This window comes from Rousettus aegyptiacus, unplaced genomic scaffold (assembly GCF_014176215.1).
Source record: "Rousettus aegyptiacus isolate mRouAeg1 unplaced genomic scaffold, mRouAeg1.p scaffold_m13_p_5, whole genome shotgun sequence".
In the NCBI taxonomy this organism is placed as follows: domain Eukaryota; kingdom Metazoa; phylum Chordata; class Mammalia; order Chiroptera; family Pteropodidae; genus Rousettus; species Rousettus aegyptiacus.
Window position 1 is genome coordinate 114385015 of NW_023416308.1, and position 23992 is coordinate 114409006.

At 51.2% G+C, this 23992-nt stretch overlaps 2 protein-coding genes across 3 annotated transcripts; one reads left to right on the forward strand and one right to left on the reverse strand.

The window, feature by feature from the left end:
• The first annotated feature begins 12 nt into the window (after positions 1 to 12).
• Positions 13 to 4465, forward strand: FEN1 (flap structure-specific endonuclease 1). The gene is made up of 2 exons (XM_016127892.2): positions 13 to 164; positions 2574 to 4465. Exon 2 carries the CDS (start codon positions 2595 to 2597, stop codon positions 3738 to 3740), a length of 1146 nt encoding a protein of 381 aa, XP_015983378.2. The 5' UTR covers positions 13 to 164; positions 2574 to 2594; the 3' UTR covers positions 3741 to 4465.
• Positions 4466 to 6060: 1595 nt separating this feature from the next.
• On the reverse strand, positions 6061 to 19638 carry FADS1 (fatty acid desaturase 1). Of its 2 annotated transcripts, none has more exons than XM_016127891.2 (12): positions 19325 to 19638; positions 17178 to 17288; positions 16416 to 16613; positions 15575 to 15676; positions 15343 to 15471; positions 12086 to 12146; positions 10646 to 10722; positions 9679 to 9776; positions 9372 to 9468; positions 9044 to 9123; positions 8812 to 8937; positions 6061 to 8450 (listed from the first exon to the last, which is right to left on the reverse strand). In XM_016127891.2, the coding sequence occupies exons 1-12, from the start codon at positions 19514 to 19516 to the stop codon at positions 8399 to 8401; spliced, it is 1323 nt and encodes a 440-aa protein (XP_015983377.1). In that variant the 5' UTR covers positions 19517 to 19638; the 3' UTR covers positions 6061 to 8398. The 2 variants fall into 2 exon arrangements, with proteins under 2 accessions (XP_015983377.1, XP_015983376.1); XM_016127890.2 differs by lacking the exon at positions 19325 to 19638 and adding an exon at positions 19137 to 19252.
• Between the last annotated feature and the right edge of the window lie 4354 nt (positions 19639 to 23992).

The following is a 23992-nucleotide window of genomic DNA, read 5'->3' on the forward strand; positions in this document are numbered from 1 at the left end:
GGAGCTTGCACTACACTTCCCAGGAGGTTGTGCGCAGCGGCGCGTCACGTGACGGGAGCGCGGGCTTTGGAAGGCAGCGGAGCGAGAGGTGACTGCGGCTCAGGACTGTCCTGGGCGACACCGGACCAAGCGCTAGCTGCCGAGGTCTCGTGCCCCTAGGCCAGGTGAGATGTCATGGGAAGCTTCTCCCAAGAGCGGCGGGGTTCGATTAGCGCTCGGTGCTATGGCGGGCCGGGTGCCGCTCAGGGCGGAGGCGCGAGCGCCCTCCCGCCACTTTCCCATTGTGGTTCTTGGGCCGGTCGTATAACCTCCTAGTCTCTGCATTCATTTGTAGAAAGGATAGTAACTTGTGTATTTTGACTAAGATCCTGGATGACAGTTTTAAACTTCATTCGTTTAGAGCCGTCTGTTGGGTGCTGAGACAGGATAAACGGCTAACAAGGCATCGCGGTCTCAGTACACGTTCCAGCAAAAGAGCCAGCTTGAGGCATGAGCCAGAGCATTTGTGGGGTCTAGAGGGAGAGGGAGAGGAGGGACAAGGACAGAGAGATGTCGGCAGTTTTTCACCTGTTATCTCAGTTTACCCTGGCTGTAATTCTGCAAGACAGGCATGGCATTAATCTTATTTTATAGATGAGGAAACCAAACACTAAGTGACTTAATGATGCTGCACAGATGGTAGGTAAATGCCGGCGCTCTGATTCAAGACCACAGCCATTCACGGGGGAACTAAAGTGAGACCTCGAAGAAGGGGTTCGAGGGTGGCAGGTAGAGAGCACAGCCGAGCAAGTGAGAAAAGGCAGGCCTTATCCTAACCTTTCCATTGGCTCCCAAACTGCAAACATAGGTCGAGAACCAGAGCATAGATGATCTCGATGCCATGCAGAGGTGTTTGGACTTTCCTGGAAGAAGAAATGTCACAGGGCTGTTTATGCTTTATTTAGAAAAAGAACCCTGTGAAGGAAAGGTGGGAGCAATTAGAAGGTCTAGTATGATATTTCTTGAAGTGTTGACATATACCACCAGTGGGTACATGATGACTTTAAGTTTCACCCAAACAAAACTTTTTTAATAGTTATGCATTATATTAAAATGTAACTGATAACATATCACTTAAGATGAGTTCTCTCTTTCATCTCATCTTAGTTTTTAAGCAATGACATCCATTTAAAGAAGATATTAAGTGAATGAAAGTACAGGCTTTAATTGGAAATGGCAAAAAATTGTGAGGGCAGTTTGGGCCTGACTGAATTTTGGACACTACCATTCTAGCAAATATTTGTTAAGGGGCCTGAACCATAGAAATGCAGTACTGGGCTGAGTGACTAGATCAGGACCTGGGGTGGGGTAGGAGCCACGGGGTCCACATCTCAGACCTGGTGGTGGAGGGAAAATACAAAGGAAAAGACTTAAAACTTCTGGCAACATCGTGTAGAAGTAGAAACTCTCAAGTGCTGTGGGGACGCTGAGGGAGATTAGTGCAGTGTGTGAGAAAGCCACATTAAAGAGACTTTAAATTATTCAAAATTTGGAGGTGACATTGATCAACAAAATCCAAAAAGACTTATTTTAAAGAATCGGCTCAGGTGATTGTACGGATTGGCATGTTTGAAAATTATAGGACAGGTCAGCACAGCAGGCTGGAAACTCAGGCAGGAATTGGTGCAAACCGGAGGCAGAATTTCTTCGCAAAACCTCAGTTTTTGCTCTTAAGACGTTCACGTGATTTGGATGAGGTGGCCCCCTCCCCCCTTTGGACAACTGCCTTTTTTACTTAAAGTAAACTGATCATAGATGTTAGCCAGATCTACAAAATATGGCCATGGCAACACGGATTGGTGTTTGATTAAATAATTGAATGCTATAGCTTAGACAAGTTAACACGTAAAACTAACCGCAGCTGCTAAATGGAGGAAGCGGAGGACTGAGTTGGGGATGTTCAATGACTAGTATAAGGGCACAAAGGAGGAATAAATGTGTTGTTCAGGCATTGGCAAGAAGATGGATACTTAAATGTTTGTTTCACCACTTGATACATTCAGCCAGTGTATTATGGTTGCTTTTGTATTTGTCTCATCTCACCTTCATTGTCTAACCAATATTTGCCCGCCTTCCAGGACTCAGTTCTGCCTTTATGATCCCTGGACCCTCGGGATGGGCCAGGCACTCTGGATTTGTGTGATCCTTGATGCAGACATCTGTTGTAGCCCTTATTGCATGCTAGCCCTATTTGCTGCCTTATCCACAAAATTTTAAGTCCCTCAATGACATCAGTAGGGTCTTATTCTGCTTAGCACCCAGTTTAGTTCCTGATACTCAGAAAGCCTTAGTATTAACTGAGTGAACTTCTTTGCTAGGCTATAAGTTTCTTGACAGTGAGAACATTGTCTTGTTCATGAGAACGTCGTCTTGTTCATCTTTTCATCTTCTGCGGGGCCGACTTGGTGTCCTTTTTGTTGTACTAAATTTGTTTACCTGCAGGCACGAAGTTGGTGAGATAGCGCCAATTATAACCCTTGCCCTTTCTGCACCCTTAAGTTTCTTCTTGTTTTACTTGCCTTTCTTTTTTTTAGCTGTTCCTCCTCCGTGTTGCTATGGGTATTCAAGGCCTGGCCAAACTGATTGCTGATGTGGCCCCCAGTGCCATCCGAGAGAATGACATCAAGAGCTACTTCGGCCGCAAGGTGGCCATCGATGCCTCCATGAGCATTTATCAGTTCCTGATTGCTGTTCGCCAGGGTGGGGATGTGCTGCAGAATGAGGAGGGTGAGACCACCAGCCACCTGATGGGCATGTTCTACCGCACCATCCGCATGATGGAGAACGGCATCAAGCCCGTGTATGTCTTCGATGGCAAGCCGCCACAGCTCAAATCAGGTGAGCTGGCCAAACGCAGCGAGCGGCGGGCTGAGGCCGAGAAGCAGCTACAGCTGGCTCAGGATGCCGGGACCGAGGAAGATGTGGAGAAGTTTACTAAGCGACTGGTGAAGGTCACCAAGCAACACAACGATGAGTGCAAGCATCTACTGAGCCTCATGGGCATCCCATACCTCGATGCGCCCAGTGAGGCAGAGGCCAGCTGTGCAGCCCTGGTGAAGGCTGGCAAAGTCTATGCTGCAGCCACGGAGGACATGGATTGCCTGACCTTTGGCAGCCCTGTGCTAATGCGGCACCTGACTGCCAGCGAGGCCAAGAAACTACCCATCCAGGAATTCCACCTGAGCCGGATTCTGCAGGAGCTGGGCCTGAACCAGGAGCAGTTTGTGGACCTGTGCATCCTGCTGGGCAGCGACTACTGTGAGAGCATTCGAGGCATTGGGCCCAAGCGGGCTGTGGACCTCATCCAGAAGCACAAGAGCATCGAGGAGATTGTGCGGCGACTTGACCCCAGCAAGTACTCCGTGCCGGAAAACTGGCTCCACAAAGAGGCCCAGCAGCTCTTCTTAGAGCCTGAGGTGCTGGACCCGGAGTCCGTGGAGCTGAAGTGGAGTGAACCAAACGAAGAAGAGCTCGTCAGGTTCATGTGTGGCGAAAAGCAGTTCTCCGAGGAGCGAATCCGCAGTGGGGTCCGGCGGCTGAGCAAGAGCCGCCAGGGCAGCACGCAGGGCCGCCTGGATGATTTCTTCAAGGTGACCGGCTCGCTCTCGTCAGCGAAGCGCAAGGAGCCCGAGCCCAAGGGATCCGCGAAGAAGAAGACAAAGACTGGGGTGGCAGCAGGGAAGTTTAAGAGGGGGAAATAAACGAGTTCCCCCCTTCAGTACACCTCCGTGCCCAGAGTATCTGCCCCATCCCCCTGAGGGCCGGCACTGGAGAAACCTCCCCGGGGACTGTGTTGCTACTGTGGCGCGCGGCTTCTCAGTAGTGCAGTTCCCTTTTTTACTTGATCTTACGGCAGGAAAGCCGCAGGGGTACTTCGTTTTCTTCTTTCTTAGCTCAGGAAAGTATGTCAGCCTCAAACCACCTTTCACTTTAATGGACACTGAATTCATTGTTGCGTAAAAGTGATAGCGACAGTTTTTGAAGAAGGAAGAGGGAGAGAAATGGTGGAGACAGAAGGCTTTACAGAAGTGATTTCCTGGCTGGCCAGCTGGTGGCCAGTGATGGTGGAACCAGACTATGCTCCTCTGGTTTCAGCCTTGACCCACCATGAGGGACAGCCACAGGAAGACCCAGTCTTAGCAAATAGAAAGAGCTACTAAGAAATAAGACAGGCAGAGAGCTGGAGTACCAGGAGTTGGCAACAAGAGTTTGATTACTGGCTGTGTGTCCTGGGGTGGGCAGAAACTTGAACTTGCTGTGTAACTTGAGTCTTTAGTCATTATTTAGTGGCATAAGGTGGTGAAGTTCTTCTCATGGCCTTTCTGAGGCAATCAAGTGAGTTGAGACTTTGGGATAAGATGCCGTTGTAATGTGCTGTTTTTGTTTTAAAGTTATGAGAAAAGAGTCAATAAAATTATAAAAGTAACCAGAATCTCATGTTCTTTGAAAACATCTCTGATATCCCAGGCTTCAGGCAGAATGTACCGTTCTCTTCCAAGATAGCATGCTGCAATTGTACCCTGTTAACAGGTGGTTTGAGGAGTGGCTGCAAGATGGTGCCATTCTCCACAGACCAGCCAAAGCAGCTTGAGTGGTACTTCAGCCATTTGGAGGACACCAAGTTCATCTTGCTAGGAAAGGAGTTTTAATAAATCGAGTAGGTTTCTAGTTTTCCACCTGTGTAAGTTACCTCTTTTTTCAAGGAACAACTTTGAGGAAGCCTCACAATTTAAATCGACTACTAGGTAGCGTCCAAGCATTTACAGTACCAGTTTGTAAATTGCGAAAGCTGCCACTCAAAAATCACCTCCTCATTCCTCTTGTGATGTCAAATTCAGGTTGCTGTTTCTTGTAGAGATGGTGTTTTTGTGCTTCGTAAGTTTTATAATCCTGATAAAACTTAGTAGGGAGCTGTCCTATTTGAGTTTCTTAACTTTCTAGCATTCCTATCACTTATCATTTGAAGTTAACAAGGACACTTATGTAAGAGGTCTGAAATTTAAGTTGCTGTTTTGACAGATTGAGCAGGTGGAAGACTAAAGATCAGTGGTTTTCAAAATTATTAATGGAGCAGCCTATCTTCTAAATAAAATCTCGTGGAATCTCGGGATATGATAAGAGCTCTTGGTGGAAGCTCGAATAGGATAGGCTTTCCAGCATAGTCGTCATGTCTAGGGGACTCTGAAAACCACTGGTGTCGACAGAAAGTTCTATGTTGAGGGCAGGGATGTCTTTTGTTCATTGCTGTCTCCAGCAGTTGATAAATAAAACCAGTTTTCTCCAGATTGAGTGGAGCCACACACCTATGGAAACTCCATTTTCGGATTCAATTGGATTCTAAGCCTGTAGTAATGCTGCCGTTGGGCCCCAGAGGTGGCAAGACCTCAGGGAGCTGTCACCTCAGTGCACTACCTCTAGTTAAGGGCCTGTGCCCTGTGCTAAACAAGCATGTAGTGGTTTGTTTTTCTCTTGCTTTTTGAGGTTGACTTGCCTAGTCTTTTTCTAGATGTTTATTGGACGCTGCAGGGAAAATCAATTCTGCAAATTTTTATTTAGCGTATTCTTGCTCAGGTTGCTGTTCTAGTTAGGTTAAAAAGGCATTACTTTATGTAGTCCAGCTCTGAGATGTGCATGCAAAGAAAGATTTAGGCAAAAAAGGGACTATCCATACTGAGACTAAAGTTAAAAAGGGCGAGGACATTGCCTCACCATAGGAGGAAGCAGTGCACATAATACCTGCCTGAGTTGTGTGGGTAATTTAGCATTTGAACATGCAGGTGTCCTGGGAAGGAGCTGGCTTTTCTTTTCCTTGCCATAGTCCATCTGTGCTTTAGGGTTTTCTGAGGTCCTCATATTCCTTTTTCTGTCCAAGGGACTTATGCAAAGGTGGGGCTGTGCAGGGACCCGTTCGGGAAGAGTTAGAGCCACAGAGGTGGATAGTAACTTAGAGATGAGAGGCACACGTGGTCCTGTTGACACATGCAGCATGCAGAAGAGTGCCGCAGATGACAATAGCCTTCATTTGGTCAAATTCATTTTATTTTCAGATTTACTTCATTGGGATGTGGTAACAAAATTGGCACATTCAAAAAGGATATTGATGATTAAGAAAATGGCTCCAGATAAGTGGTTGAAAGATGAAAGTGACAGAGACAAACAGTTGGAGTTTTTAGGAGTTCAAACGTTAGTTCTGCCACAGTCTGTGACTGGAGGTGACTTGTCCTATCTAAGCCTGTTTTCTCATCTGTCATTAGATTTGAGATCACTCATGTTTCCACTGTAACCGTCTGGACCTTTTTATCACTGGTATGTCCCTTTTTGGCCATGAGGCCACACTGGTCTGGGTTAAGGAGAGAAGGCCACAGTGGTTGAGGTGCTTTGAGGATCTGGACTTGGCTCAATAAGCTCCACTTGGTTTGCTCAGATCAGGCTGCCTGAGGCCAAAAGCCACATGGCTAGATAGGCTGGTGACCCCACACCCAAACCCCAGGTAGCAGGGAACAAGGATGGGGAAGGATCAGCACCTAAGGAGTGAGGAAGCCGATGAAAATAGGACTCTTCAATTCCCGCCACTCAGTTTTCTACCCAGGCTGTTTTAAACCAGATTCTACCCACATGGAAAAGATCTGAACTCTTCTGCAACCTGCTCTCCCCCATGTTTGGTTTTTAAATCTTTTTGTCTTTGTTTTGACAAACCGCTAAGAAGTCAAGACAGCCTTTCTATGGGTGTAGTCTCTAGTTTCATCCCAACACGCTTCATTTCCTTGATTGCATTTAGTTTTAAGAGAATGGCAAACTCTCCCAGGGCTGGGCTTTGTCCTTCTAGTTTGAGGTTCCCTCTTCCCTGTGTCCCAGATGCTCAACATGCTTGGAGTAGATGCTGTTGAACAGGTGAACAAACCCCTCACCTGGACTGAAAGGCTGTGGCGTGGGGAGGGAAGAGAGTGTGAACGCTGGTGACAAGCCCTGGAGTTAAGGGGGTACATGACGTTCCTTTGTCTGCTCTCTAGAGATGGATTAAACTTTTTATCTTTTAAAAACCACAAGATTAAAAAAAATTGCATGTCAGTATTAGACTGATATGCTCAAGAGATTATTCTAAATTCCCACCTGGTCTCCAGCAGAGAAAGACACTTGCGCGAGGTTGACAGTTAATTAAGATGCCTAGTGACGGCAACGATGATCACAAACTTCTGTTTTTCTCTTCCTATTTCTAGTTTAGAGCTGAGAGGTGATGACATTTAACCCCACTGCTTCTGCTCGAAAGTAATGCTGTAACAATTTAGGTTATAGAAAATTCCTTACAGCTTTTACATTCTTCATGACTGAAACCTGTGTTTTCCTCGTGACTGGTAGGTAATTGAGCATCTCCTAGCTCCGTCGTTTGCACTCACTGCCGTTGTATTGAACTTGGACTTATAGGTAAGGAAGCAAAGAGAAACCATTAGGAGCCCCATTTGTTTCTTAGAAGATTAAGTTGTCCCATCTGCTCACTTGTATATAGAACAAGAAGTGGACTCCCTGTCCTAAGAGTGTGTTGTTCCTTGAGTGCTGGTTAGAAGAGGTGAATCAAAAGCTGAAGAGATATTTAATGGCCAGCAGTTCTACTAGCCATTTTGGCAAGACCTAGGACCTTCGTACCCTGGATGGCACGTAAGACCAAAATCAGTAGGGGCAGTATCCTTCAGGGCCAGATGTCTCCAATACCTCGCCCTGGCCTTTGCCCTGCCTGCTTCTAAAAACGGAGAGAGTGCTTCTCCGGGAGCCTGAGGCAGACGTAAGTCACACCCAGCCCAGAGTGAGCTGAGCTCCCAAGCCCAGCGTTTTGCCAGGTCTCGGAATTCTCAGTGCTGATGCTCCCTTCCTTTCCACATCTTGCTCACAAGGTTCAGCTGCCCCCTCTCCCTCCGGCCTGCGAACCTCTGAGGCTTGCAGGCGAGGGCGGAGAAGGCACTGAAGTGGACGGGTGAGATGAGCTCACCCCTTTCCTGGGTGGAATTTTAGTGGTAAATCTTCCTGATTTCTGGGCTTAGTAGGTCCTCCCTATTCTAACACCTTCCTGATTCCCTCTTTGTTCGCTGACCATCCGCTTCTGACGAACTAGAAAAAGGAAACAATAAAAGTCACATCCCTGCCCCAGCAGCACCATCCCTTCTTGGGGATGGGGGGAGGGAGGAGGGGGCTTGTGTGTCCCCATAGATCTGCCTAGAAGATAAAGGGGAGGGGTTTGAGCCAGAGCCTGTATCTCCTCAAACCCACTCCGTCTGCATGTAGAACTGCTGGCATGGTCCCTCACGCCCCCCTCTACTTCGGCTCCTGAGGCTCCTCTTCCGAATGGGGGGTGGGGAGGCGGCTGCTGTTATTGGTGGAGATAGGCATCTAGCCAGAGCTGCCCGGACTCTTTCAGTGAGCTGTTGGGGACAAGATGGAAGCAGGAGGTGAGGGGGACCGAGCGGAGCCGAGCCCAAAAGCCAGACCACCCACGGGGAATGTAGTGGTGCTTACAGAGGCGGGCAGCCCGCGTCCACGACCCTTGACCCTTCCACGTGAATGCCGTCCCTGCCTCTGCCTGAGAAAGAGCTTGGGCTGTGGCACTGAGAGCAAAGGACCGACCTCGCCGCAAGACCGAGAGAGTGCCCTGCTTTCGCCTTGGTGACCTCCATTCCAGACAACTGGGGCAAACGTCTACTGCTCCCACCCCACTCTTCACCAGCCCCCCTGCCCTGCCCTCTCCCTGCCCTACCAGCCGTCTTCCCAGGCTCAGATACTCACTGCACAATGTCGGCAAAGGCCGAGAGCAAGGGCTTGGACTGGTACTCTATGCCATGCTTGGCACACAGGGACTGCACCAGGGGAGCCACTTTGTGGTAATTGTGTCGCGGCATCGTGGGGAAAAGGCTTCAGGGGGAACGGGACAGTCAGTGGCTTCTACTCCTCTGCTTCCCCCACTCCCCCACACGTGCGCCCTCCCTGAGACCCGGCTCCCCAGCTCCCCCCTACTCACTGGTGCTCGATCTGGAAGTTGAGGTGCCCACTAAACCAGTCATTGAAGGCGGACTTGTGGACGTTGCATGTTGCCTGGAGCTGGAGGGAAAGGTCGGGGAGAGCATGGCCCTGGGCGCCAGGTCCAGCCCTCTCCAGGTAACACTGTATGAAAGGAGGGGCCGTGGGACTGTCCCTGGTCAGGAGAGAGGCTTCAAGCTAATAAGGCAGTGCTGCCGGGGACTTTTGTAGCCGTTACTGCCCCCACCCCGTGCCCTGCATCTCTGCCTACCCACCACCCCTTTTCTTAGTGGTGTTATGCCCAGGTCTTCCAAGTGACTGTCCCTTACCTGGGTGGAGACCCAGTCCATGTTCCGGTCGTGATCGATGTGCATGGGGATATGGTTCATCTGTGTCACCCACACAAACCAGTTGCTTTCCAGGAACCTGGTGGATACAGCACACGGACGGAAACAGTACAGGCCGAGTCCAGAGTTCACTCTCCCTCAGACACCCGCTCCAGCTGGCCACCTTCCCGAGCCAACACCCGACATACCCCCTGCTACCCGAAGCCCCGGTGTCGTCCCCAGACCAGACCGGTCACTCCCGAGCAGCTGCTTTTCTTCACCAATCCCTACTCCTCCCATCAAACACTACCTGACCATGAAGAAGAGAACCAGGAAGCCTTTCACCCCCAGCAGCGGCACGTAAGTGAGGAAGAGGCGGACGTAGAAGGTGGTCATCCAGGCCAGGTCCTGCAGGGACAAGCAGGCAGCACTGTGACTGGCACAAAGCGTCTCTCACCCAGGCACCCAGGCTGGACTGCCTCCTCTCAGTTGCCCAGCCCTGCAGTATCTAGTGCCACAGCTCCTTCCTTCTGACCCTAGTGGCACCCCCAGCCCTCCTTGCCTGTTTCCTTCATGGGTGCCAGGGCCTACAGGGTCCCCTTGCCTCTAGCTCCTCCCAACCCATCTAAATCCTCATCCCTTCGTCACACTGCCAAATGAATCTTCCAGCACCACGGCTCAGTCCATGCCACTGTCCTGATTAAATCTCCAGTCACTTTTCTGCACCGTACTCCTCCTGACACTTGGATCCTCCACGAAATGTCCAATGGACAAACCCACCCCTCACTACCCAGCTTCTCTGTTCAGAGCCCATTCTCCCTCCACCCCACCTCTGCCTGTCCACCAAGGTCAGCTAGAAAAGCAACTTCACAAAGACCTTTCTGATGCCTCTTATCCAGCCAGTTGCAGTCGGGCCGCTTTTGGAATCCCAGAACCTTCTGCCTGTACCTCTTTTCTCTGGTGTCAGCCACATCCTGCTTCACCAGAAGTTTCCTGAGAGTTGGTGCCATCTCTCACTCATTTCCCCACTCCCCAGCCCGCCCCTGGCTTTATTCCCAGCGCAAGAACCACGAGAGGTACTGCTCAATGAAATAGGCATCGGGAGTCCGGTGGTCCAATGAGCTCAAACCGTGCCACCTAGAGATAAGGAAGGTCCACACCTGGTTCTATTAGGCCTGCAGTGCACCTCAGTGGGATTTCCCCTGGAGAACCCCTTTCCCCTCCCTCAAGGTCCTGGAGACAAAGGATGTGCGGACTCCTGGACCACGGATACTCACCACCCACTTCTTCCGCTGGATAGCAAAATAGAAAATATACCACTGGAAGTAGAGAGGCAGCAAGGCTGGGGGCCCGACTGGGGAGGAAACGGAGACAGGGAGGAGGTGTGAGCAGCATGAGGGCCACAGAGAGCTGGCCAGTGCTGGAGGGACGGCCTCTGGCGTTTCTGCTGTGCCCTGCCGTCCCCCCCAGCTGCCATGCAACTCTCGGTCCATTGGAACTGGCGGGCACTGAAGGTGAGCGAGACCGCAAGTCTGAAGAGGGCCAGATCTCCCGAGACCACGCCAGGAGGGTGAGGGGCGGGAGTGGCCTTCTTTTCCAGTGGAAGAGGGCAGCAGGGGGAGGTCAAGCCCCCTGCATGGAACTTGCTTTGCTCTCACTGCTAATTAATACTCCTGGAGTTGCCCTGGCAACAGCCTCACCTTACACCTTTCCTGACAGTCATCTGCCCTGTGTTCCTGTCTGCTCCACCATGCAGGTGAAGGGACAGGTGTGTTAGGAGACAGGGGGGTGCCCTGCTGATCCTTCATGGACTGAAAGCTTACTTCCCTGGACTAGGGAAACAGGCTTGTGGCCCCCAACCTGAAGCCTGGAGGTCAGCTGTGGGAAGGGGCGCAGGGCTTCTCTGAACACCGAGAATGGAAGAAGTGGGTCCGGTCCCATTTCCTTTTCCGTATCCCTTCTCTGCATGGCCCCGATGCTCCCCTGTAACCCCCCACATTACAATGCCCACCGTGGCTCCTCTCTCCTGAGATGCCCTGCATTCTTACATTCTTTCTCCTGACATTGCTGCTCCTGCCTCTACCCCACTGCCCTTTCCCCAGGAAGGGTGGTTGGTTAAGACCCAGTTAAAATAAATTCCTTTGCATTAAAATGGGATCACCGGCACCGCACCCTCCCTTCCTTTGAAATTTTAAATTTTTAAAGGAGTTTTAAAACTGACCAGTATGAAGCAGATTTTTAAACAAGGGAACAATCTTCAGAAAGAGCTTAAGACAACTACAGAAGTGTTTTCCTCCCCCCCCTAACAGCTCCTCCATTCCTCCCTCTCTGGGTCTCATCCTCCCATAGCTACAACTGCCTTTGTTTCCTTGGGGGTCGGACCGCACCCCGCCAAGTCACCTTGACCCAGGAATGTGTACGACAGGGTTCAGGGTACGGCTCAAGGCTTAGTCAGGATGGCCCTCCTTCCACCCGACCACTCTGGCGTGGAAGGAGGAAGTAATGTGCCCCCAATACAGGAACCACCTTTGACCAAACATCGGCCTAACCGTTGGCTTTGCTGAGTTGAGATGGGAGGCTGCTCCCGCGCAAGGAGTAACCTGTTGGGGCGAAGCAGTTCCTCTAGCCTTTACTTGAAATACCAGAATCCCCTGGAGAGTCATCTCCTCCTCACGTCCCTCCCGAGGGCGTCCCCCGTGTTGGAAGGAGACACTCACTCAAGAAGAAGTATTTGTGCTGGTGGTTGTATGGCATGTACTTTTTCTTCTGTTTCCCAAGCTGTGAAGAAAAACAAACAAATCAGCACCCACAGACTGGTTACCTACTCCCTTCACCCTCTCATCTTGGCTGTTCTCTGCTCAGGAAGTTCCGCCTACTTCCAGGGGCTGCCGGCTTGTGATTGGAAGGCTCTAGCAGGCTCAGCCCTACCTCCAGCACTTGGCACATAAAGCCCCAGACTTCAGTCTGCTAAGTGTGCCGTTGTCACACCATGGCACACAGCTCCACGCCCCATGCTCACACAAGGCAAGTATACAACAGTGCCTTCACGTCCTTGGGACTTCCGTTTATCTGAAGACAACTTTGTAGCTTTGTCATAAGGTGTCCAGGCCCTTCCATCCTCTCCCCTTCCTTCCTCTCATCTGGTACTTTTTTAAACACCAGCATGTCCATGGACAGCCATTTTTACTCCTCCATAGGTCAGTATTTCCTCTACATCCAGCCCTGATAGACCCCCATCCACATCTTCCAGACTCTGGACTCCATCCAAGATGAGCTTTATAAAACTCCGTGTGGACAGGACACACAGGACACCAACTTGGCAGTCTGAAGATTCGGCAAGGGGTTCCCCAGTGGGTGGTGGTTATTTCGTAGGTCTAGCTACTGAAGACAGGCTGGGATTACCAGGTCAAAGCAGCCTGGAACCCCTAGCATGCACGCACGGCAACAGGACAGCAAACTGCTTTCTCACTCGACGACTCCTTCTGCTCTTCTTGCTCCAATTGGTTCTGGCGACTGGAGGACCACAGAGCTCGGGAGAAACCCCCCAGGGCAAGATGCCTGCTCGCTCTGCTTTCATGCTTCTACCCACTGTTTTGACGGGTCACTTACTGAAAGCTAACTCTGTACTTCTGCTAAAGGAAGCATCCTTTCTGTAGTAACTGATTCATTCGACAAGTATTGGGCCCCTACTATGTGCCAGGTACTTGTTCTAGGTGCTGAGGATATAAAGGTTCCGACCTTCATAGAATTTATAATCTGAGGAGAAGCTGGTGATAAATTTATATACAGAGCTCAACATAGTTATAGATTAAAAATAAGACAACACTACACAAAGTGAAGAAGACAGTGTTTTAGCTAGGGTGGTCAGACGCGGCCTCCAGGACATTTGATCTGAGGACTGAATGATGAGAAGGAGCCGGCGATGTGAAGATCCAGGCGGACGGCATTTAAAGCCAAGGGTGCAGCCAGTGCAGAGGCTTGGGATAGTCAAGGGACAGAAAGGTGGTCAGTGCGACTGGATACAGTAAGCAACAGGGCGGGGGAGAATGGTTGAGAAAGCCAGAAAACTAGGAATGGCCAAATCAAGTTGGACATTACAAAGCCCTGGTGCGTTTTAGAGGCAGTTATTAACAGGGCTTGCTGATGTGGGATGAACTTCATCCCATTCCAAGCAACACTACCTGAGAGGGGGAAAGCAGAAGAGGAGCACCTGTCTTACTTGTGGGGTGGGGCAGAGCTGTGGCCTCCCACTGTGAAACTAGCTGCCGTGGAAGGGGGCCTGGTCCCTGCTGCCTGCTCAAATGGCAATCACGTGCCATCACGCTCCTAATAACCGCCCCACTGTGCCTTGACTCTTGGAAGCCTGGGGGTTATATTTAGGGTCAAGTGTCCCCTGCAGTTCTTGTTCTCCAGAGGCACCGAGGTGGATTTCACTGGATCGGCACAGGGATCAATGCCCCATCAAACTGTACCCAGAGAGGGAGGGTGACCAAGCGCTAAGTAGTCTGTAGCCCAGGCATTTATGAACATATGAACAGGCGGCCTATCTTCAACCTCCTAACTAGGTAAAAAAAAAAAAAAAAAAAAAAAACTATTTTGATCCCAGATCATTCTCTATTTTTAGTGTCTACGGAGAGGAATTTCCTGAAAACCCTAGCTTCAAGAAGCAATAAAGGCAGCGGCGTGAAGAGGCTCTCTTCCACTCAGATGCCTACCTTTATTTCCGCCCCTTCTTTACCCCCCCCCCCCCCGACACACACTTCCATCCTTGACCCCTGGATGTTGCTGTTTCTCCCTAGGAACTGGATCTCTGAAGGTGGGGCATCTCCTCCCACATGCTCACGGCCCCCTCCCGGCCCCCAGGACCTTCTGGGTGTAAAGAGGACATAGTAACCGCCCCAGACTCCGACCTTTTTTTTTAACCCTCTGCAGTGACAACAGAAGTGCTCCCAAGCACTCCATGCTCTGCCTGATACATAATAACCCACGCTGCCCTCAAAGTAGCCGCCTGAGCCAGGAGGAGGCCACGGCTGGTTCGTCATTGCACGCTGTTGACCAAGACACAGTGCTGGACGTGTAGGGAACCAAGTAAGGCCCCATTTAGAAGGCGGGAAAATTAGGACGTTATGGACAGGTGAGAAAAGCTTCAAGCTAGGGGCTCTTGGTGTCTGGAGAGGAGCGCCAGCCCACCTTGAACTCATGCCTGGAACTGAAACACATGTCATGAGAGTTTAAGTCTTGGCGGGCGGAAATGTCATCCAGACGTGTCGTCAGGGGGACCTGGCAAAAGGCTCGGCGCAGCCTAGAGCCTTGGGACAAGGGACTGTACGTGAACTTTTCAAAGAACCCTGCTGGCCATTCTCTTGCATTTTGCTCACTAAAAGCTCGCCAGGTGACCCTCAGGTGTTTTTCCTTTATCGGCCACATTATGATTTGTGCTCGCGACCTCGGATGACAAGTCGGACCCAGTGCTAACCACCCTAGCAGTGAGACTGGGATCAGGTGGGTGGGGAGAATTATTTGGCAAATGAATGTTCCCGGCACTGGGCATCGAAGATGGGGAAGACCGTGACACAGTAGGACACCAAAGTGTCAGAGACAAGAATACAGAGCGAGCAGCAGCGGGGATGACTGCCTGGGGTAGGAGTATCAAAAAAGCACCCTGGGAGGGCCATCTGTCATCTTCGAAAGATGAGCAGGGTTCGAGTAGTAATCTCCTGGTCATCTGTTGGATCCTTATCAACTTGTGGTACCTTTCTTATAAGAACTGTTTTGCTACCTTGAACTAATTTGGAAGGACAGGTGTCCTGGAGAGCCCGTTTACTGCCTCTCGGCCCCCACGACTTCCAAATGGTGGGGCAGCCGGCCCCCCATGTCTCCCCCACACTGACAGCATTGTGAGCATGTCCCCCAAGGCCTTCTGTGTGGGCGTGTTTCCATTCTCCAAGACCTTTCCATTGATACCTCTGCTCACCTCCACGGAGAGGATCTTCCCCAAGGCAAAGAAGAAGGGGTGCATGTTGATGTCCGGGTCTTTGCGGAAGCAGTTGGGCTTGGCATGGTGCTGGAAGTGCAAGTGGTTCCACCAGCTGGCAGGGGCCCCCTACAGAAAAGCAAGACATAAGTATGAAAGCCAAGCGTCCCCCCTTTCCTCGGGGCAGTCCTTCATTGCCCAGTTTCAAAGAGCCCCGCCCCATCCCACTGACCTTCAGGTGGCCAATCACGAAATGATGCAGCAGGTGGTTCCATGTAGAGGTGCTGAAGACAGACAGGTGCCCAAAGTCATGCTGTAGCCAGCCGGCCTGGGCCTGGGCGAGAAAGGTTAACGCTAAGGGCAGCTCGCCAGCCTAGTGTCCCTCTCACTGACCCCAGCCACCCCTCCAGCCTTTCCCTCCTCCACCTACGCCTGCGATGGCCGCAATTCCCTAACTGAGCACATCAGGAAAGGGGCCAGGAAGCCTGGGTCCTAACTCTGGCTCTGCCACTAATTCACATGGCAATTAGGGCAAATCACTGTCCCTTCCCTGTTCTTCAGTTTCCCCAGCTCTAGAGATCTGTGACTTATGATGGACTGAACATCCGGACTACAGAAAAGGACAGGGAATGACAAACTCAGAGGCAAGTAGAAGGTTTGACAAATGGGTCTGGAGAGCCAAGGATTAGGGCTCGAGCATTATCAGCATGTTGGGTTGTCTTATAGGGAAGAAGGCAAGCCCTGCTGAGAAACCAGAATCTTGGTCCTTGGCACACTCGGGCTGTGGCAGACCTGAACGCGAAGTTTCAGAGGAGAAATCCCACAGGAAGAAGGGAACCCCGGGAGAAGCAGCTGGAGACGTGGTGAGAGAGAGGAAGGTGCACGAGTGGCTGCTAAGCGGATGAAAGCCACAGACGATGGAATGTGTGTTTCCTTCTGCACTGACTCTCTTACACGTCCTCAGCTCTGCCCCGGTCAGAGGGCAAGGGCACCTTGGCCCCCTGAAGGGTACAAAGGGCTTTCCCTGGGGATGCCGAGAGTAGCTGTGCTCTTGACAAGCCAAGGGCTCTGACCTGAACCGTGCTCAGCAGCACTGCACAAAGGATGAAGGGCACATAGGATGTCCCAAAGACCCAAAGAGTGAGCCAGGCTGCAACGTCCAGCAGCAGGATGTGTAATAGGTACAGCAGGAAGAAGACATGGTTGGCCTTCATGAGCCCCATCTGTTCCACTGTGGCCCGCAGCTCCCGGAACTCATCAGTCAGCTCTTTCTGAGAAAGTGGAGAGAGAGGGACTGTTATTCTTCCCAGCTGCAAGCCAACACTGCTGGTGACGAGGGCCCTCTTAGGCTTAAGATTGTCCAACCCAGGTGGCTGTGGGAAGTCCACAGTCCTAGGTAAACACAACACTGAGGACCGAAGACTGTAGGAGGTGCAATGGGATCGTGCCTAAGAGCACATGGTCTTTGGAAGTTAGACCTCATTCGAGGCCCTGCTCTGCCATTTACCGACAGTATGGTCCTTGGCCACATTGTTTAACCTCTCTGAGCCTCAGTATCCTCATCTGTAAATGTATGAGGATTATATGAGGTTACGCTTGGCACAGAGTATGGGCTCAAGATAGTCTCATGTTGATGATGATGATGGTAGCGGTGGTGACCTCGTGAGAACCATGAGTTCCAAAACTTCACTCCTTTGGGCTGTGACCCAATGACTATGCAGAAGAAACAGGGATCTCAAGACTCCCAAGAACTACTGACTGTGGTCACCTGTGATCCTATGTAGGGCTTCCTTCTACCCCCTGCCCCTCAGTAATTACAGCAAACAGGGTCTCACATTCTTAGTGGGCTCAAAGCTGGGTTGCTCCGGAGACAATTCTCCAATCAGGAGAGAATTCATGTACTTCCTCACAAGGCCCTTGTTGATGTGGAATGCCACAAAGGGATCCTGCAAGGGTGGGAAGAAGGCAGAACGGTGAGGAAGCCAGCCCAGCCCCCATGGACACCTGGAGGGCTCCCACCAAAGGCCATCCTCCTGACCCAGCAAGCCGCGAGGTTGTACCCCAGTTCAGACGGCACCTCCCTCCAGCCAACTGTCTTTCAGGATTCTCAGACATTTTCCAGGGGTCCAGAGCTCAGGATCACCCAGTATCCTTGGTCTAGTGTCAAGAGCAACACACCAATGAATAGGGAACGCAGCGGGCAGAGAGGCGGGTATCGGTGCGGAACATGGGCACAGTGAAACCTCCCAGGGCTGGCCTTTCCTCTGGGCGTTGCTAGGCACAGCGTTTACACATGTAAGTATTGGTGAGAACCAAAACGGAGGTGGGACTTTTAGCAAGCCCCTCTCTGAGCCAGCGTTCTCCATAAAATGTGATGAGGGAAGCTTCCCATACCCGAACTGGGAAACTTTTGCATTTCACCCCCTTTCCTCTGCTGCTTGTTCCGGGTGGGCTTCCATATTTCCCCTAGTACTCTGACTGCCCCCTGCCCTGGCACTGCTAATTTTAGTTATGCGAGGTGGGGGTCCCCGGTGATGAGATTCAAGTCTGTAGGTCAGGACGCCCCAGACCCTCTGGGGAAGCAGCGGGCGAGGCGGGAGCTGGGGAGGAGCCGGCGGCCAGTGGCACCACACAGCTGGACCAATCGCCATCTCCGCGGCGGCGGGCCCCGGCCCTAAAACACACTGCAGGAAGCCCGGGTGTTAATCCCCCCTGTCTGCGCATGCGCTGGTCCGAGCTTGGTCTTCCGCGATGTCTGAACCCCCCAGTGGTCACTCCGGGTGACAAGCACAGGCTCTGGCCTCGTCCCCCCCGGCCCGCCGCGCCAGGAGGAAGTGTGTGTCCTCACCCTGATGTGCCTGTGGTGTGCTGCGACAAAAAGGGAACCCTGGTAGCCCGAGGCGCGCTCTGGGATGGCGAAAGCCGAGGGTGGGGACAGCGAAAAGGGTCACGCCGCCGGGCGCCGACAGGGGAGAAGAATGTACGGAAAGGGAACCTAGCGAAGCGAATGCTTCAACCGTTGGGCCCCAAGGGTGACCCCCGGCTCTTCGACCCTGAAGGGAGGCGCCAGGCGCCTGAGCTCGGAGAGCCAGTGGTCTATAAAGAAAAGCAGCAAGACCCGGGCTGGAGCGCGCGCCGAACCCGCAGCCGGGCGGGAGTAAGGAGGCTTGCGACCAGCCCGGGAATAAAAACCGCAGTTCGCCGCGGCGAATAGCTGGAGACCACGCTGGCCTGCGGTTGAGTGACCTCCCCACAGGATTCGAGGACCATTCCGGGGGCCTCGCCAAGTGTTCGTTGATGTAGGCCCTCCACCTTCAGCAGGTCACGCCCATTCCCCCTGTGCACCGGCAGCCGCTAGCCCTCTCCCGCCGCTGCGACCCCTTCCCCACCCTTCGGCCTTCACCCTGTGCGGGAGTTCCCAAAGCAGCGGGCGCCAGGTGGCTTCCCGCCTCAGCCCTTTCCCCGCGCGCGGTTCATTCTGCTCCCGCTCACAAGTGCAGCCTAGCGCTCCCCAGTCCAGATGCAGCTGCGCTCCCCTCCCAGCCAGGAACACAGATCGACGCCTTCTCCCTGCCGCTGACCCCTGCTCCCGCGGCCGCAGCACCGCCGTCCTGGCACCCCGCATCCTCGCTCTCTTCCCTCCAGCCCTGCTCTGGGCCGGCCCACGCCTGGAGACCGCAGACTCGCGGCCGGGGACGGAATGCACGCACCGGCCGCGCGGCCCTTTGTGTATGTATGCACGTCGCCGGCATCCATCTCCACTCCCAGACTCCAGTTTCCACAGCCCCTCCTACCCTTGCCTCTCGTGTCCACAGCACACCCAACACCTGGGCAATACGTATGCTCCGGAGCTTCCCGGCTTTCCCCCCGAATTAGCTGGTGTTTGGCTACGGGAGCTGAACTTCCTGCCTCGGATCCCGAGCCTCTGGCCGCGGCCCCCCCAGCCCCGCCTCCTCCAGTGCCCGCGTCTGGCAGCGCTCACCGTAGCATCCTGCCCCGCATAGTGGCTGATGACCCGGGAGCCCCCAGGGTGCCGCCGGGTGAACTCGCTGATGTTGTACACCTTCCGCTCTATCACCAGCCACCGCTCCTTTTCGCGTCCAGAGCGTTGCGCCACCTCGTCCCAGGTGAAGTAGCGCAGGGTCGGCCCCTGGGCCGGGGTCTCGGGGGCCATCGCGGCCTGGCGATGCCTCGCGCCGGCTGGGTAAGGGCGATCAGGCGCGCGCCGACCTTGCGTGCTCGGCGCAGGTCTGGTGGCGCGCGCCCGGAGCCTGCCACCTCCGCTCGGGGTTTTAAGCACCCATGGAGGGGACCACCGGGCTCCGACGCGCGCGCTCCCATTGGTCGAGCCGCGTGGCGCGAGGAGCGCGCCCCCGCCTTCCGGTGAGAGCGGACGGTGGCAGGCCTGTGGCAGGCACGGATGCGCGCCCCCTCCTGGCCTTCTTTCCGGGGTCGCAGCTGGATCCCACTTCCCTACGCGCGTCTTTCGCTCCTAGGGGGCGCCGCGGGCGGGATAAAGGTTACCATGGAGTTTCCTGGGTGCCCGGCCAGGATTGAAGCGGGCGACGGCCCAGGGCGCGCGGGCCACCCTGGGGTTCTAGGGGAGGAGTTGGCTCAACCGGCGGCCCGGGACTGGGGGAGCGAGAAAGGCCTGCGGGGCCGGCGGAATTAGGAGTGGTGGTGATGGGCGCGGAAGGAGCTGTACCTGCGTTTGAGGTTGCCCCGGGGCTGAGGCTGTCGGAGTGATCAAGATTGACCTAGGGGCATCATCTTTAGTCTAAGAATGCCCTCGCCAGTGTGTGTACGCTAAGCCTTCAGCAGTGCACCTGATAAATTTCCTCGGCATGTTACTTTATGTGGCCTGAAGTAACACTGATAACCCTTAGCAAATTACACTGTGAACCGCATACCTGTTTATTGAATGGTTGTGTGTGTGTGCGGGGGCGGGGGCGGGGGCGGGGGCGAAGCGAGGGAGAGTGTTAATGCTTTGCTTAGTATAACGTTAAAAATTGCCCTTCAATTTTTGTAACCCCGTTTGCCTTTTTTGTTGGTTTTTCTTTTCGTTGTTTTAAGATTAACTGGGATTCTTAAATAAAAGGAAGTGGCCCATACTTCTAGGAGGCCCTGTGGAAAGAGCCTGGGTCTTCAAGCTAGGGCATCCGCTCCACCTTGGAGGCCCCTGGGAATTGTAGGAGGCCTTTAAATCGAAGATTTGAGGAAGAAGCGAGAAAGCACCCAGAGGCTGGGTGCTGCCGAGGTAGGAAGAGACCCGGAGTTTGCATGCTAACCTTTATTCGACACCTTATAAAGCACTTACTACACACCAGAAAACTAAATGTTTTGCAAACAATTGGCTCACTTCTCATCGCAACCCTATGAGGTAGGAACTATTGTTAACCTCACTTACAGATGGGGAAACCGAGCCCCTGAGAAGTTAAGTATTTTCGACACACAGCTAGTAAATAGCAGGCCTGATCGGAAACCACCTGTGCTCTGAACCCCTAGGCTCTGCTGTGTCTCCTCTGTGTATACTAGTATGGGGACACTTCGATGGGACTGCAGACAAGGGAAAGGAAGCAGAGCTTATCCTATGCACCAAGCTAGAGTCCGAGCCACTAGGAGTCATGGCGATACAGAACAGACTGGGACAAGTATGGCTAGAAAAAGGACCTTAATCCATTTAATCAAAACCCCTCATTTTATAGCTGAGAAAATTGAGGTTCAGAATGGGGAGAGCACATCCCAAGTTCCCATGCAGAAGCTCTCAGGTAACCTGGCTCCCAGTTAAGATGCCAGGCCGTTGCACCTTGCTCAGAAAAGATGGTTCATGTCGCTGCACTTTGTACAATCAATTTTCTGTTAAAAAAAAAAAATCTTGCCCAGCAATTCAATAGTGCGTAAGGAGAGCTATAAAATGATCTGTACTCTTTGATCAAGTCGAGGTAGGATAGATAGCCCAAGGACACTCTTGGGAATGTGGGGGCCTGGAAACTATGCGAAACGTTTATAGAAAATTTAATAACAAAAACAAAATGACTAAGTCCTGACAATAAAAAATTGTCAAGCTCACTAAGCTATATTAGCACAGTGAGGAATTACAGAGTGATTAAAAATCACTAGGATGTGAACTACATGGATAGATAGGAAATACTCTGCATTAGAAAAAAAGAAAAAAAAATCGAGGATAGACTCAGAGATTACCATTATGGAAGAAACCTATGGTATTAAACAACAGAAGAGTCTGCCATGATGAAAACATTTCCTAGTTTAACATTCTTAAGTTTATTTTCCTGTAAAGTTGCTTAATCTCATGAAAGAAAATATATTTGACTTAAACCATTATTCCTGTAGTGTAGGTGTTGTGGGGTAGAAGCTCACTTATACTTCTAGTGAGAATGATTAACTTCTGGAAAACCAGTTTGGCAACTTTATTTAGAAACTTAAAGCTGTTCCCAATAATTCCATGTTTAGGGATGTAGTCTAAGGAAATCCTTTTGGAAAAAAATATTTTAAAGCAAAATGTTCATTGAAGCAGTATTTACGATAGCAAACAAAAAAAAAATGGCAACAATTTGCCCATCAAGAGAATATTACGCAGATGTTAAAAATAATGTGATGAAATTTTAATGGCTGAGGAAATAATCACCCTGGAAAACGACTAGAAGGAAATGAGAATAGTGATTATTTCTGGATGGGGAGAGCAAGGTAATTTATACTTTAATGCTTTCTGAATTTTATATACTGGGCATGTGTTACTTTTACAATCAGAAAAAAATTTGTGTGTAAAAAAAAAAATGCCACTTGTAGGATGATTCTCCGATTAACCCTGCCTACCTAAAAGCATTAAGTGTTTCATTCAACATTTGTGGAGCATCTGCTCTTTGTCAGTTATTTCAACAGGCACCATTAATACAAAATCCAGTATCATGTGCCTCATGCTTAGCTAAGTCCCCTGAGGGACAGACAAACATCACTGATTATGTAGGCCAGTAAGATAGAGGCAAATTACTTCTCTTTCTGATAGGCAACAATTTAAGCAGTTTGTATGACATGAATTTGCATTCATGTTTCTCTGCTTTGTAAATATTCTTCTGCCAGCGTTGTGTATTTTGACTGCCTCCCTAACTCAGTTTATCCTGGGGCAGGGACTATGGTTTCCGTTTTATTCTACGTGATATATAGTCCGAATACCGTAGTTTGGGGTTCTGGGTGGAACAGTAAATTTGTTGAACTGGTAGTTTTTACCTGAAAAAAAAAAAAAATACCGGTTTACAAGCGTACAAGGCCACTGCGCAGATGTCTTATTGCCCTCTCACGACTCTATACACAAATGGTCATCCGGATTGTAAACAAAGCATTTCTGAGCCTGAGTTGGGAGCCAATTGGATCAATCCTTTGCCTCGTGGTTAACTTGCCTTATCCAAGAAACGAATCACATGCATAATTCCAGGTTGAGACTTGTGAATACTCCTAATTATTGTGGCTAAATTTGCTAAGGGAATAGAGAGAAATCAGCTTAAGAACCTAACGCCAGTTGTAATCAGACTGTATTTAAGTCACATAACTGCTAAAGACTAACTATTGGACGTAAGGAGGTAAGGAGGCGGGCGTGGAAAGTAAATGTCGAATCAGGCAGTATTCAGAGCCCATGTGCTACTGCCGGGCCTCAGGAAACCGCAGGACAAAGGATATTCAGGGCCCATGTGCTACTGCCAGGCCTCAGGAAACCGCAGGACAAAGGAAGATTCCTGCTGGGATTATTAGCAAACCATTTACCCATACCCTGAAGAGAAAGCAGAGTCCTAAAGTCGTAACTTACACGAAATAAACCCAACCATGTATCCCCTGTGACATGAATGGGGAACCTATGGATCAAAGGCTGGGGATTGTTAGCATGCCTTTCATGCCACGCACTCATACCATCAAAGGAAAAGAAGTTAAAAAGTCTCTAAACTGTAATTCACAGATACTAAGAATGTCATATAAACTGAACTCTCCAAACACTCGGGGTCTTTGCCTTAGTCTGTCTTTCGGTCTGCCTTTTTTTTTTTTTTTTCCTCCCTGTCTTTTCTCTCTGTTTCTCTGTCACTCCTTGTCTCTGAGAGGAGACCAGCCCTGGCTATGGAGTGTTTCTCCTTCTCTAATAAACTTTCCTTTTGACTCTTACTCTGGCCTGCACTTGAATTCTCCCCTGCACTCACACCTGCTCTGTCCAGGTGCAGGGCTGGAATCTCCACTTGGAAGGATTTGCCCTGGCCTGCATCAGTTGACATAATCTGACATGCGAGTTCAGATTTTGATCTCGTTCAACAAGTGACACAATATTAAACAAGGGACTTTACAAAGTCAACACGCGTAGGAAAAAGTGTTCGGTTGCTCATGGGCGCCATTACGCCAGCAGGAAGGTGGCTCAATACCCAAGGTGGCGGATAGCTCACGACCAAAGTTACATCGGAGGCTTCCCGGGCGCGGCGAGATCAGCCAAAAGGAAAAGTCCCCGCCCTGTAACCCCACCGACATCTTGGGTCAAAACCTTTAAAAACCGTGCCTATACCCTAGACTCATGCGAATTTTCTGCCCCCTTCCCTCGGGACCAGGGAACCTCGCCCACAGACCCTAACAAAGCCTGTTTCATACTTCGCTTTGGCTC

Excerpts from the sequence above, each read along its gene's own strand:
- FEN1 (XM_016127892.2), top strand. The coding sequence starts at position 2,595 with ATGGGTATTCAAGGCCTGGCCAAACTGATTGCTGATGTGGCCCCCAGT.
- FADS1 (XM_016127891.2), bottom strand. The coding sequence starts at position 19,516 with ATGGCCCCCGAGACCCCGGCCCAGGGGCCGACCCTGCGCTACTTCACC. Across the intron at positions 15,472-15,574 it reads TCGTGATTGGCCACCTGAAG|GGGGCCCCTGCCAGCTGGTG; the intron begins GTCAGTGGGATG and ends GCTTTTCTGTAG. Across the intron at positions 8,938-9,043 it reads AACTTCCAGATCGAGCACCA|CCTTTTCCCCACGATGCCGC; the intron begins GTGAGTAGGGGG and ends TTCCCCCTGAAG.